Raw genomic sequence first — 15,293 nt, forward strand, 5'->3', positions numbered from 1 at the left:
GCTAGGTAGAGGCCTCTGGACTTTCTGGAACTTTCATGTGGGGTCTTAGAGAATGCAGCCTGTATTTTCCAAGGCCATGATTTTTGCTAATAATCTTCAAAGGCTTACTTAATTAATAAGGTATTTTCTTTGTGATGTTGCGTATGGCCTGTATTTTTAACTAATGAGATGATACTCTTTAATAATAATATTCTCTCCTCTGAACTTAAACTCCTGGTTGCCGATCCTGACTTATCATTTCAAAAATGGATCTTAGGATTCCCGCATTCTGCTCATTAACTTTTCATCTCATTGCCTCGCGCCCAGCGTCCACCCAGTGCTCAGGCCGGTAACTGAGAAGCCAGCCTTAGTTCTTCTCCCACACCACTCATCCACTTGACTGAGCATCCTCTTGGTTCTCCTCTCAGAACTTTTCCTGAATAAAAGGGGCGTCTGGGTGGCTCAGATGGTTAAGCGTCTGCCTTCGGCTCAGGTCATGGTCCCAGGGTCCTGGGATCGAGCCCCGTATCGGGCTCTCTGCTCTGCAGGAAGCCTGCTTCTCCCTCTCCCACTCCCCCAGCTTGGGTTCCCTCTCTCGCTGTCTCTCTCTCTCTGTCAAATAAATAAATAAAATCTTAAAAAAAAACCCAAAAAACAAAAAACTGCAAGTCTCAGTACTATCCTAGTAATGATAGCTGCTGATATTTTTGCCTGAACTGCTCTTAATAGTCTTCAAACTGGTCTGCCTGCTTCTGCCCCCTTCTCCCCATCCCCGTCGGTTCTTCACACAGGGGCCAGTAATCCTTTTAAAGCCTAAGTCAGTCTTGTCACTCCCCTGTTCAAACCCCTCTGCGGCAGAAAAAGCCAAAAACAAACCCAAAAAGACCCTTCTTGTGCAGCACAGTCTAATAGAATTCTCTAGAATGGAAATGTTCTATGTCTGCACTCTCCAATATGGTAGTCACATTGTGGCTGTTGAACACTTGAAATGTGGCTAGTGGGACTCCCCATCATAAAACTGAATTTTTAATGTAATTTAATGTAATTTTGACTCATTTAAAATTAGCATTACAAAGCACACGTTGGAATATGTTATGTATTGGTGAGTGTGGTTTCGCTGGTTCCCATCATGCCTACAGTAGAATCCAGAGGTCTTGAGGCTTACTGGGTCCTGCACTGTCTGGACCTTGGCCACCTGTCCACAGCGTTGTCTCCTCTTCTTGGCTTCAGCCATACCAGAGCCCCGTCTGTTCCTTGAGCTTGCCCAGCCTTTGGTCTTGCTTTGCTCTTGCTTTCCTCTCTCTCTGGATGTTCAAGTGGCTTAATTCCTTGCTGCTGCTGCTTCTTTTTGTTTTTTTATAGATTTTATTTATTTATTTGTCAGAGAGAGAGCACAAGCAGGGGGAGTGGCAGGCAGAGGGAGAAGCAGGCTCCCCGCTGAGCAGGGAGCCCAAGGCAGGGCTCGATCCCGGGACTCTGGGATCATGACCTGAGCCGAAGGCAGACACTTAGCTGACTGAGCCCCCCAGGTGTTCCCCCCTTGCTTCTTTGTCTCTCTACAGACTTCACCCTGAGAGGCCTTCCCTGACCCTCTGTATCTCATACATCACTCCCTTGGAATATTCACCATCCTTTCCTCTGGCTTTATTTTTCTTTATAATGCTTATCACCACTGGACATTTACATTATATATAATGACAGTCATGCTGAGCTGAATGCAAGCTTTGCGCTTTGTTCCAAGGAGCCTCTTCTTTGCCTTGATGTGTAGTGGGGCACCCTGCGAGCAAATGAATCAAGTGGAGAAGAAAGGAATCGATCCGAACTTACTACCTTGAATGGGTGTTGATTGGTTTTCTTCTCCTTTATAGTAAGTGTGAGGCCCTGCGGCATGAAAATTGGCCCTTACGCTCCACGGACTGTATATTTGCAAAAAGATGTTATGATTTAGAAGGTTTTTTTTCCCTATTCATTTCTCTTTGGCTCTGCCTCTTAAGATTACCACTATTGCAAAGAAGTAAATTTAAGCCAAATGCCCTGTCTTAGAATAAGCAGGGGTCTGCTAAGCGGATTTGCAACATTTGTTAACAGTCTTTTCGTTGGAAGCCAAAGCTGACAAAGAGTGGTGATTTCCCCGTGAAGATTTGATTTTGATGTTAAGTTGGGTTTTTTCCCTCCAGTAGTGCAGTGTTGACCCGACTTCTTTGGATAAATCAAATTCTGTGTTGGTGTGTAAGCCCTTTAGGGGGCGCCATAGTGCTTTTAAATCTAACGTGTGTCTGGCCCCGTTTTGCCTGCCTGGTGGTCTGGAAGAAGGAACGGCCCCTTCAGAAGAGCCTTGCTCTTAATTCAGGTTCATCAAGAAATGTTTTACTTTTATGAAGTGCTATGCTTTTCTAATTTAAGAAAATACATTCTGTGTTTTTATTTTAATATTCTCAAGCCTACATGGTAAATAAAATTTACAGTTTCATGCAGTTTAAGGCTTTATTTTTAGAACTTCTAATTGAAACTCCCTTTTAAAGAATTTCTGAGCACATGTTCATGTCACTGTAAAGAAGATTAAAAAAGAAAAAAGAAAAAGAAAAGCCCTGGCCCACAAGGAACTTAGGAGGTAAAATGCAAATATACACATAGCTGTAATATCTATTAAGGCAGAAATATGCAGAGATGAGAAAGTACTGCCAGGTGAGAATTCAGGAAAGGCTTTTTGAACTAGGTGGCCGTTGAGAGGGACCTTTAGCCACCTCGGATTTGGGGTTCTGATGCACCAGCGCGATAATGAGCACCCAGCCATGCCCAGGGCCTCTCAGTGTTTTCTGTCCCATCCTCCTTCTTGTTGCCGCCTCTGCGGGTCTTCTAAGAAACAGCTGTGTTGTTGAACAGGGGCTGGGCTGGGGCTCTCTCTGCCCAGGGCCTCAGCTCTGTCTCTGCTGGCCTGGGAATATTTGGTCAGAACGGAGATGCTGGTCGTAAGGCAAACTTGCTCAGGGCGCATGGTCTAGGCTCTGCATAAACACAGCTGGTCAGGTGGCCCGCAGTGAGGATTCCCCCAGACTTGGACCCGTGATGTGGTCTCATTCTAGCTTTGGTGGTCATCGCTGGAGCCGAGACCACACATTGTCCCACGGAGAGCGGCAGGGGCCTCCTTGTCTCACTCCAGCCACTGGATTGAATTTTATACAGGGACCAGGTAGAAACTGATTTAGAATCTGGACAGACCTGATTCCTAAAAGTAGGAATCTGCTCAAAGGTAGAAAGCTGGAATTCTTTATAAAGTAGGGGAGAGACGGTTGTGAGAATTATTTGTTCTTGAATTTAATGGCTGATAATGGTATTGATACGTCTGTTTTTTCCCACCTTTAGCCTTTGGAGACTCGTCTGATTTCAGAGACCGTATCTGTTTGCAAACCAGAGCAAGTGGCCAAACAAATTGTTAAAGACGCCATAGTAAGTACAATCCTTATTTTCTTTCTTAATAGTTTTAGTACTAGATTTCTGAAAAGAAATACTATATTTGTCCCAGGGCTTATTTCAAAACATAAATTACTGTGTCTTTTTGGTCAGATTCATATCTAATATTGGACTGTTTTTTCCCCTGAGATACTTTATTGATTCCATGTTAATTCATAGGCTCCTGGAAACTAATTATATATCTTAACCCTAGGAACAGATTGATGAGTAAGGATGCCTGGGAACTTTGGTTCTTTCAGAAGAACACGAGACTTCCCTGTTGTGTGTAAATGATGTGTCCTATATCCTGTCGATGGCCCGCCGCCTTCTTTCTGCTTTCCCACAGTACTTGCCATTGTAGATGAGTTTAGGTACTTTATTAAATGCCGGACTCGTTGATTAAGGACTTTTTTCTTTCACCTTCCTGCTTCCCAATATCATTTTCCCAAATGTTCACTAATAAGGACGTGTGTCCGGGCTACTGAGTTTATTTGGAGTCAAAAGTGGAAACCATGTGCCTGCCATTTTGTAGAACCCATATACATGCCCCACAGACTTTTGATGACATCCTGTTGACCCACACGTAGAACAACATGCACTAATAGGGGTGTCGGTAAGCTTTAGGCCTCCACCGCATGTAGGAAATTTGAGGACCCTCAGAATGAGGTGTCAGCAAGCCGTGCAGCTGCCCTGAGGACCGCATGCACTGTGAGCACGAGCCCAGACTGAGCAGAATACAAGAAACACCCGACCACCCAACTCTCTGAAGATCCACACAGACGTTGGAAGCGCTGTGCCCTGACTGTGTTTGGAGGCCTAGAAAGATGGTCCTGGTGGATTAGGATGGTGTTTCCTGCTCTCCTCAAGTCACAGCAAACACACTCAGTGTTTTCAATGATCTGAAATAGCTCTTTGTGTTTCGGTAGTATTCATTTAGTCTGGTGGTCTTCAAACTTCATTTCTTGACCACTTTGCACACGAAACTGTTGACAGTCCCAGAGACTTCTTTACATGTTTGTATTTATCCATAGTTGCCATATTAGAAATTAAAACTGCATAGTCTTTTTTTTTTTTTAAAGATTTTATTTATTTGAGAGAAAGAGAGAGAGAGAGCACAAGCAGGGGGAGTGGCAAAAGCAGAGGGAGAAGCAGGCTCCCTGCTGAACAGGGAGCCCCATGCAGGACTCGATCCCAGGATCCTGGGATCATGACCCAAGCCAAGGGCAGACGCTCAACCAACTGAGCCTCCCAGGTGCTCCAAAACTGCATAATCTAAAAAATACTTATTTATTAATCCATTTAAAGTAGCCACAGTAAACCCATTACATTTTAATGGAATCTTTCTACCATGATAATTTTCCAAAATAAAACATTAGTGTGAAGAGTGCCTTTGTTTTACGTTTCACCAGTCTCTTTAATGTTGGTGTTGATAGAAGACAGCTGGATTCTCACGGCTGCTTCCATATTCACTCTGCTGTAATATGTTTTTTGGAGTGAAGGATATAAAGAAAATCTGCCCTTAGATATGTAGTTAGGAAAGGGAGGAATATTTAATGGACTTTTCAGATAATTGTGGACATTCTTTTTTGATATTAAACCCAAACTGGATGAATAGTAGTTTCTTAAAGGTTAATTACAGCGTGGAGTTGGAAACTACATTAATGAACTTTTTGTTCTCTGTTACATTAAATTCCGTTGGTCTTTGCACTTCTCATGTTTTGTACCCATTCATGATTTTGTAACATTATGCATTAGTCATTTGGAAAATATGGGTTCACTGAGTTATCAGAAAAATTACATCCATTCATAACACTGCTGGTCTGATCATAAAAGTCTACATATTGGGAAGCTGACAATCTCACAATGGTAGATAGGTTTTCACAAATCTTAATTTTTCCTTGAAAGCTCAGATTTTAACATTGACCATAAAAGCTGCCAATTCTCCTTGAAGTGACAGGCTCATTTTATTCATTTTCCACAAAATGTCTTCCAAATACCCAAGTCTGAATAACATAGATTAAGTTTCATGACTTAAACAGTTGGAGGAGGGCCTTTCTGCAGGGCAGCCGTCCCCCTTGGGTGCAGAACACAGCAGAAGGCACTGGGTGTGTATTCTCTTTTTGTCACCTAGAGTATAAAGACTTGCCTGTAAGGGTTGAGATTTAATAAAATGATTAATTTTATAGCTTTATCAAGGGCATTTTAAAGTAAAACTGACCTTTTAAAATCTTTGAAAGATTTTAAAATTTCCGTTTACTTATTGCTCCAAGTGTGGGTGGCCGTGGAGAGACATCGCTACTGCGATTTGTGCTAATGAGCCAGCAGTTTTGTCCATCAACGCAAATGTCAGTGAAAAGGCAGTTAAGGTCTTAGTATTATTATGACAATCATTTTGTCCTCCTGGATCCTCTGAAAGGGTCTCAGGACCCCCAGTGTTCATGGACCCACATTGTGAGAACCTCCTGTGTAGCCATTCCGGCCCATCTCCCAAGGCCATGTTTGTTGGCTCAGCTTTGACGTAAGCTGTTACGCTCGTATGCCACCTAAAGTGGACGCACTTCATTGTTTCTTTTTTTTAATTTAATTTTTTTTTTTTTTGAGAGAGAGAGCGTGTGAGCAAGCAGGGGAGGGGCAGAGGGAGAGGAAGTGAGAGAGAACCTTAAGCAGGCTTCTTACCCGTTGTGTAGCCCCACATGGGTCTCGATCTCAGGACCCTGAGATCATGACCTGATCTCACATCAAAAGTTGGACACTTAACCGACTGAGCCAGCCAGGCGCCCCGCACACTTCATTGTCTTGATGTGTTGATTCCTTTTCTGGTTACTACTGTTGCCTCTTTTCTCCTCCTTCTATTTTAGCAAGGGAATTTTAACAGTTCCATTGGCTCAGACGGGTACATGCTGTCGTCCCTGACCTGTGGAATGGCACCTGTAACTTCTATTACTGAAGGGCTCCAGCAGGTGAGCTATGCTTACACCACCAGACAGACGGGCTGACAGACAGACAGTGCCTCTCGTTAAAACCCAATGAGAAAAGGTTAACAGAAGACTTGGTAACTTTATCTGGGGATGTGAAGGACTTTTACTGCAGTGGCAGCGATAAGAAACTAGGACATGGGTGAAAGACAGCACCTGGGGCGTTCAGCGAGGGAAGTAGTCTTCTGCGCTCTGGGCACCGTGGATATAGAGGGGGAATGTTGTCTCTGCTGTTGGGGTGTCACTCAGGTTCTTAGGTGAGGGACACTGGTCCGAGGATTTGCGGTAGAGTGATGTAGGGTACCGGGCATCAGACCAGAACCCCTCTTCTAGGTGAGTCAGGTCACAGGCAACTATGCTTAGGGAGGTCCAAGTCCAGGATTCAATGCAGACCCTACTCTTAGGTGAGCTCTGGTTCCTCCAGGCCACACGGAAGTTAACTGCTGGTTGATGCGCTGGGTGCTATGTTTGCTGCTGGAGAATCGGGGGGGAGCAACCTCTCCAGCCCCCCAGGGGCTCACAGGCTAGTGGGAGAGACGGACAGAGAGGTGGTACTAATGCAGTGTAATAGAACAAGTAATAATAGAGGGCTGGCTCTGCACAGACCTGGTGATGGGTGGTGGAGTGTAGAGGGAGGGCTGGGAGGCTGCCTGAAAAGGGGCTGTCTACCCTGGTGGGTAGTTTATAACCAAGTACTAAGCTATGTGCAGTAGACCATGTTCAGACTAAAAACCCGAATGACTTGTGTGTGGACTTCCTTCACTCTTCTCTTCCATGACTCTGTTGACTCTCTCTTAGAGGTAGATGCTGTATTCCATGTAAGCTCTCTGAGGACGGCCCCTCACAGCCCGTGGCTGGCACGTAGTGGGAACCTCAGGTCCCCGAGTAGAGCAAATGCATTAAGTCCATGCATTCTGTGTGGCCATCTTGTCCCTTCTCCCGTTTCCACATGAGTGATGCCCAACATAAAACTTCAGCCCATAGCTATTTCCTCCACTCCAGTTCTGTATAAATTTCTCTAAGGTGTTTTCCCAGGGCTGTGACCTCACATCTCCAGTTCCACATGCCTGCAATAAAGCTGTGTTTCCCAGCATCCCGTCCCGACCTCCCCATCACCGAGTCTGTATTGTCTCCACTATCGGGATCCATGTTCATGTTCACTCAAGAGCCCAACGAGGAAGAGGGGGTCATCCTGGACCCCCTCCTGCCCCTCATGTGAGGGGTCAGGTTCATCTCTCCTCCCTCCAGTCCTGGCTCCCCTCCTTTCCCAGCCCCACTGCTGTTCCGCCTGTTCAGGCCTGGGACACTGCAGTCAGCTCCCTGCCTGGGTCTCACGCTCTGTGATTCAGAGGAGGTCACCTGGGGGCCCATGGGCCTATAGAATGTTTTGTTTGGTTCATCTGGTATATGAGTGTGTGTGTTGAAATAAAATGGTTTTAAAATTAGATTTTCCACAAAAAGTCCAGATTTCGGACTTTTTGTGGGAAATCAGAGGCCCGACAGTACAGGGTCTGCATTCTCAGCTGGCAGTAATCAGCTGGGGCAGTGGGCAGCCGCTCTGTTCTACGGGCCACGGCCCCCCATCCCAGGGGCTCACAGCACCTGCCCAGGCCCGGGTGCAGTGACTGTCATCACATTTGCATGCGGGCTTTCTGAACTGCAAGTCCACCTTGCAGGGCAACCCTCAGTGCCTCCCCAGTAAGGCTTCCACTTCATCACGTGATATAACCCTCTGACCTTCGACCTCACTCACCTTCCTGCCCCTCATCCTCTTTCCATGACTTCGTCTCTGTCCCTCCATCCCCAGCCTTCCTCTGTCTGACCAACTTCCAGTCTTCCTTCAGGTCTCACCTTAAGTGTTGCTTTTTCCAGAAAACTCCAAGACCGTTAAATTGCTTAGACTGAACTATTTTAGCATTTTGGTATGCTGTGTTCTAATTGCTTTTTCTTGATTTTTTTTCTTAAATAATAGACTTCATTTTTTAAGGCAGTTTTATGTTGATAGAAAGCGTGAGTTGAAATTACAGAGTTCCCATACACCCTCTCCCAGTCCCCACCAGACTCCCCCGTTACCAGCATCTTGCATTAGCACGGTGCGTTGGCACAGTTGTGAGCCAATGTGCAGACGCCATTATTGACTGAAGTCCATGGTTTACATTGGTGTTGACTCTCGGTGTCACACATCTTTCCCATGGGTTTTGACAAGTGTATGCTGACATGTATGTCTGCTGACACGTGTCCACTGTGACGTTGTCACACGGAGTCGTTCCCCAGCCCGAACATTCACCCATGCTCCTCCTGCTCATCCCTCCCTCCTTTTCCCGGACCCCTGGCAGCCACTGATCTCTTCGCTGTCCCCGTCGTTTTGCCTTATTCCAGCTTCCCTTTGGTTCTTTCGTTTTTCAAAGTTATCCTTGCGTACTCTTCAGAGAACCAGTGTTTTCAAGGCTCTGTGGGAACAACAGCGGCCCCAATGCCACTTGCCCCCCCTTCGCCTTTCTCAGATGTAGCCGCACTGTTCTGTGGGCTGGGCCTCCACGTCTCCATCTAGAGTGCGTCCGGAGTGTAGACTTATGTGGGCACCTCCACGCCTCCATCTAGAGTGCATCCAGAGTGTAGACTTACGTGGGCACCTCCACGTCTCCATCTAGAGCACGTCCAGAGTGTAGACTTACGTGGGCACCTCCACGTCTCCATCTAGAGTGTGTCTGGATTGTAGACTTACGTGGGCACCTCCACGCCTCCATCTAGAGCGCATCCAGAGTGTAGACTTACATGGGCACCTCCACGTCTCCATCTAGAGTGCGTCTGGAGTGTAGACTTACGTGGGCACCTCCACGTCTCCATCTAGAGTCCATCCAGAAGGTAGACTTACGTGGGCACCTCCACGCCTCCATCTAGAGTGCGTCCGGAGTGGAGACTTACGTGGGCACCTCCACGCCTCCATCTAGAGTGCGTCCAGAAGGTAGACTTACATGGGCACCTCCACACCTCCATCTAGAGTGCGTCCGGAGTGTAGACTTACGTGGCCGCCTCCACAGATTTCTCAGCTTGGGGTCAGGCATGGGCTTCCACCAAGAAAGAGGAGGATTTAGCTCTTCCTCACACCCTCCCCCTTCTGCTTACGGCCACCTCTCCTCCGGTCCTGCCCTCCCTTTTTACTTATATTGTGATTTTGGTTAGATCTGTATTTGAGATCATCATTATTATGGCTATGTAAATGCTCTTCACAGCTGAACTCTGTATTATACATAATTAATTTTCCTTTTTGTACAACCTTTTGTTTTTCCTGAAACAGTTACTGGCTTTTTTCTATGTATTATTAATAATGACAGCCTTCATTTCCTCTCAGAAATATCACTCTATCAGTTTCCCCTTCTGGAAGCAATCCTTCTGGAGCCTTCCAAGCCACCCATCGGGACTGATTGTCCCACGTCCGGGTCCCCTCTGCCTCTCATCTGCTTTGGGTCCCCTGTCTCCTGTGTCACATGACATTGCCTTTCTTCGTTGACCCCTTAATGTGGCCTTTCTTCTAGTGCTTTTCTGAAAAAGGGCCCATGGGAGGCAACATTTGAGAACTAGTGTATTTGAAAATGCTTTTCTTTGTAGTTCTGTGCTGTGAAAACAATTCCACTCAGAGGTGTTGCATTGAGAGCGTGTTGGCAGGAATCCTGACGGTTAATGGACATCCACTGTCTCAACCTTACACAGTAATTGCCTTCCTCCGGTTGGTTGTCTTTCTAATTATTGGCGAAGCTCGTGGCAGGCAGGCACTGTGTCTTTCTCACCATGGTGCTAGCACCTAGCATAGGGTCTGACTTTTCTGATCAGAACGTAAGTCTTAAACCAAAAAGCCTTGATGGGAGTTTGGATATTTGGGATGCTGGAGTGGATCTTCTCTAGCTATTAGAATCCAAGGACTACTATTTTGTCCTTTGTATAATTTGAATTTATTAATTGGGCAAATATTCTGCTGATGCAGCTCTGACAGGCACATGCCAGGGCGCAGAGCGGACAGCTTCTGTCCTTGGTGCTCTCCTGATGCTTATGGAGTTTTTAAATTTTATTTTAAAGATTTTATTTGAGAGAGAAAGAAGAGAGAGAGCACGAGCAGGGAGGAGGGGCAGCGGGAGAGGGAGACGCAGACTCCCCACTGAGCAGGGGGCCCGACTCAGGGGACATGGGACTCGATCCCAGGACCCCGGGATCATGACCTGAGCTGAAGGCAGACACCTAACCAACTGAGCCACCCAGGGCCCCACTTAGGGAGTTTTCATCATGTTTATCCTTGGAGCAGATTAGAAGATGTGCCTTAGAAACCCTTTATTAGAGAGTATATTAAAACCCCTTGAAGTGAGCTACGGTGTCGTGCTGTCGGACGAGCTCAGGGGTCTGTCTGTGTCTTGCAGGTGGTCACCATGGGCCTTTTCCGCACCATCGCACTGTTTTACCTCGGAAGTTTCGACAGCATAGTGCGTCGCTGCATGATGCAGAGAGCAAAATCGGAAATTGCAGACAAAACTGCCTAATCCTTACCCCTTGGGAAAAGACTGTTTCTAAATAATCTGAACAGCTTGCTGCTAAAAGGGACCCAGTTTTTGGCCTACAGACACGTATGTATTGCTTTTGACTATGTGAGATTGGACCAGTGCTCTTCAGAAACCTGGCTGCAGGGCGAGGGGATAGACGTTCAGCTCTAGGCGATGTTATTAATACTATGCAAATATGGAACAGGAGACCTTTGATTCTCTGGGGCGGAGAGGTGAGGACCCTATGGGAACAAATAGCATGTGAGCAGGGTAAAGAACATTATTCCAGAATGATCATTTACATTTTTCTATTTATTCTTTTTTTTTTTCTTCATTAAGTCCAGGGCCTTGGGGACTTTCTTTAACCTTCCACGAAAGGCAGTGTATGGGTTTCTGGGGCCTTTTTTTTTTTCTTTTTAACATGGTGTATTTTATTCAAGAGGAGTTTTACATATTGCTGGAGTCTGAATGCATGATAACTCACTGTGCTTCTGGTGGACACTCGCGGCTTCTCTCTCTCTTTGATCCCATAAAAATACAGGGGGATGAGAGAGAGCAATGCAGGGGAAGGACAGGAGAGAGAGATTTTCCAGTAGGAAAAATAATGCTTTCTTGTCTTCTTTAGACTCGAATGCGTAGAGCACTTTTTGTTATTCATTCCTGGGGAGAGGCAGCCTCCTAAAATGTTTTCTGAAGAGAAATAAAATCTTAGAAGCTTAAAAGTTTACAATTTCTTCAACAGCCATGATGACACGGAGCTCACCCATCCCATTAGTGTCTTGTCATTCTTCTCATCTCTCCCTCCTATTTTGCTGATACTGCTATAATATTTTTATAAAAAAAAAAAAAGACCAGTTAAAATTTTTTGACTTGACTTTTTAAACTAACTCATGAATTAAAACAGGTGAAAAAAAATTAAGAAGTGTGACATTCTTCTGGTAGCATATATGTAGCTTTTAAGAAAGGCCAATGATCATATATTTACATTTTCCTCATTAAGAAAAAGAAGATAGGACAAGGCCGATTTTGAAGATACTCATTTTTGAAAGAAAATGATCACCCATGCTCTCTGTGATTCCCACTTAACCAGTGAACCTTCTCTCCGTGCCACATGTTAAGGAAGCCCAGTCATCGCTCCCACAAAACAAGCCCTCGAATCCTCTCGGCCCCGTGAATGTTGTTTTCACATCACAGGCTCTGTGGCTCAGTTAGTGGATTTCCACAATTTAAGTGCCTCTGATGGGTTTTGGCCAATGTTCCCTGCTTCATCCTGTCACTGTATGTGCTCCCGACTTAGGGACAGTCCCCGTCATAGTAATGTTATGCCCCTCCTTCTTGCACACACAGTATGCATATACCATGCCTACAAAAGATTAAAGACCTGAAAACTATAGCAAACCTTTTTTTGCTCTTGAGTTTTGGAACCTCTTGACTTTAAAATGACTTAATTTTTTTTTTGAAGTAAGATATTTAATGGCTTTAATCTTTGGCATCCTTTTAATGAGGATCTGAGAATGGCATATTTTAACACTGACAAAGAAGAAATTATTTAATATATAAGTTGCTTGGAATTACTTCATTGCAGTTTATGGGGGTGGTTGATGCCATAATAGTTTCATGAATCTCTCCGTCTTCTATAGCCATTGTTTGCAAACTACATTAGGTCACATCTCGCAGCCTCTTAAGATAGAGTAATGGCTCTATTTCCCTAATTCGCAGAAAACAGTTACACATTAATATCTGGATGTTTCTCACTTTTATTTTTTATTTTTTTCTCATGAATGTTCCTTGAATGTTGGCACCTCCACTTGCTGGTCTAGATGAAAGTCTAGCCCAAGATGGTGTCTCGTTTAGTCCAATTAACTATTTCACCACAGTTATTGCAACAGACATTTTTCACGGTTTCCTCATAGATTGTACTGTCACCCCCGGGTAATCTGCTACCTGAACAAATTTAAGAGCCCCCGTTCTGTGGTGGGAGATACTTTCCCCAACCCAGTTGCAGCTCGGGCATGAGACAGATTTTGTGGAGATCATACCATCAGGGAATGGGCTTCTTTGTCAGACATGTTAAAGGGCCAAAGCTCCGTATCCAAAAAGCTTTGAAAACTAAGTTGTTGTGTTTTTTTTCCCCCCTCTTTTCCTAAATTTGGTGCCATTATTCATTTGATAGCAAAACCTGACTTGAACTGATGTATTATAGTTTTGATTTGTCCATTTCATCAACTCTTCATTAATTTTTCCCAAAGAAACACCAATGGGTTTGATTATAGGTATTGCCCCAGATTCTATGGAGATGTTTTGTAATACCCAGTACATGCCCCATATCACCTTTTTCCAAATCTGAAAAATTAAGAATTCTGAAACACGTCTGGCCTGAATGGTTTAGATAAGGGATTATTATAGACATTCAGCAGCACCACACAAAGATCCAACTTCATCCAAAACATGAAAATATTACAAAGGCAAATTCTATGTTTTATCTTTTTTGGCTCAGTTTTTGTACATTTTTTACACTGACTTGCCTTTTTTTTTTTTTTTTGCTCAGGGGAATGAAAAAAAAAAAATGCAAAAAACCCCTGAGTCAGATTGTTCAGGAAACTGTTGGGTTTTTTGTTGTTGTTGTTGTTTGTTTTTTTTTAAGGGGTCATTGATTCAACACTTTGTACTGTACCCAGAAGTGGGTATGTCTTACCCATGGCAGAAGGAGTTTAATGACAGTTCTGTTGAAATGTTGGCTTTCTGTTTGTGACCAACAACAGTTTCTTGTTTGAGTATCGGTTCCGAAGTGCTTGCCTCTGCTGGGTTTGGTTTTACTGTTTAATTATAGCGTATTTGTGAGTATATTTATTCAAAAAATACTGAATGTCGTTCATCCATAGAAATTCCAAAATATGTTCAAGGACCCTTCATAATTGAAAAAGGTATAAGAAACAATCCCCATTTCTTTTTACAAAAACCAAGTCAAGGGAATTATTCTTTTCTGTTATTTTTTAAAATTTAATTTTCATGGCTGAAAAGAAAAAATGAAAAATGCTGTTAATAATAGCCTCTGCATTAATACTTACATATGTCCAGTTATAAATCTGTTGGTTAAACCATATATCGTTGATTCTTGGAAGTGAACACTGGGAGAGCGTTTCTAATATTTAGATGACAAAAGCATTTGGGAATAGTTGCTTCAATTCAAAGAATTGTATGTCTTTGTCTTTCTAGAAGAAGGCAATACCATGATAATTTTTTTTACTGAGTTATATCATCAACAGATTTAATTTTATTACCTCATGTTCTAATTTAAACATGTCTCACTCACATGAGGACACTTTTAAATATTCATAGTTTTTGACATACGATGCTTTGTATCTTTCTCATGTCCTTAGTTGTTAGTAACTTAGCTTTAAAAAGTACCTCCTAACCATAACCTTCCATATTCTGGACTCAGTCTTGTTTAGTTCAGTGCTGTGACGGCAGATTTGAGATTTTGAAGAGGAGATAATAGCTATTATATTTTACATGTTTGATGGGACAACTCTAAAGACATTTTTAAACTGTAAGAATGCACATGGCTATTTTGATATATATTAGAACTTGTGTTTGCTACTTTAGAAGCTTTTGTGGCAAAATTGTAACCTGATTTTCATATCTTGTATTTCTGAATCACAACAAAAAATAAAATGGGGAACAAGTTTTACAGATGTGAAAATGTATTTTTTTCCCTTAGAAATTTGAGTTCCTTAAGAGTCATTTAAGCAAAACACAAACCTCTTTCATAACATTATCCTAACCTCGCATCCTAAACATTGACAGGGCTTGATTTTGATCATTTTTTAGGAACTAATATTTTCAGAGTAAGTACTTGGCATTCTGAGCTCTTGTTTCAAATATGCTCTGTGTCTGTGTGACTCAGATATGGGATACATGAGTAAAAGGGTAAGAAAAGTGGAATTTAGTAAAATTTCTTTTTTTTTTTTTTTTTAAGATTTTTTATTTTTTATTAGAAAGAGAGAGCACAAGCAGGGGAAGCGGCAGGCAGAGGGAGAGGGAGAAGCAGACTCCCCGCTGAGCAGGGAGCCCGATGTGGGGCTCGATCCCAGGACACCAGGATCATGACCTGAGCCGAAGGCAGACGCCTAACCATCTGAGCCACCCAGGCGCCCCTTTAGTAAAATTTCTTAATGTAATTACATTTCATATAAAAACAAATAGATTTCCCACACTTTAAACCTGCATATACTAACAATGAAATATTTCTTAGGTTCTGAAGGACACGGAAGACCGATAGATGAAATAACACACCTTAATATTCCTCAATCTTTAAATGGGAAAATTTGGTGTCCATCGTGAAGAGATTGCTTGGACA

At 43.6% G+C, this 15,293-nt stretch overlaps 1 protein-coding gene across 4 annotated transcripts in view; it reads left to right on the forward strand.

Moving 5' to 3' along the window:
- Positions 1-14,624, forward strand: part of KDSR (3-ketodihydrosphingosine reductase) — a 39,375-nt gene extending 24,751 nt beyond the window's left edge. For 2 of the 4 annotated variants that reach the window (XM_078060202.1, XM_078060203.1), the window contains exons 8-10: positions 3,343-3,426; positions 6,288-6,389; positions 10,814-14,624. In XM_078060202.1, the coding sequence (XP_077916328.1) occupies positions 3,343-3,426; positions 6,288-6,389; positions 10,814-10,933 (306 nt within the window). In that variant the 3' untranslated portion in view covers positions 10,934-14,624. Of the gene's footprint in view, positions 1-3,342; positions 3,427-6,287; positions 6,390-10,013; positions 10,132-10,813 lie in introns of all 4 variants that reach the window. The other 2 variants (XR_013443272.1, XR_013443271.1) reach the window with 2 other exon arrangements.
- The last annotated feature ends 669 nt before the right edge of the window (positions 14,625-15,293 follow it).

Source organism: Halichoerus grypus, chromosome 13, assembly GCF_964656455.1.
Source record: "Halichoerus grypus chromosome 13, mHalGry1.hap1.1, whole genome shotgun sequence".
Classification (NCBI taxonomy): domain Eukaryota; kingdom Metazoa; phylum Chordata; class Mammalia; order Carnivora; family Phocidae; genus Halichoerus; species Halichoerus grypus.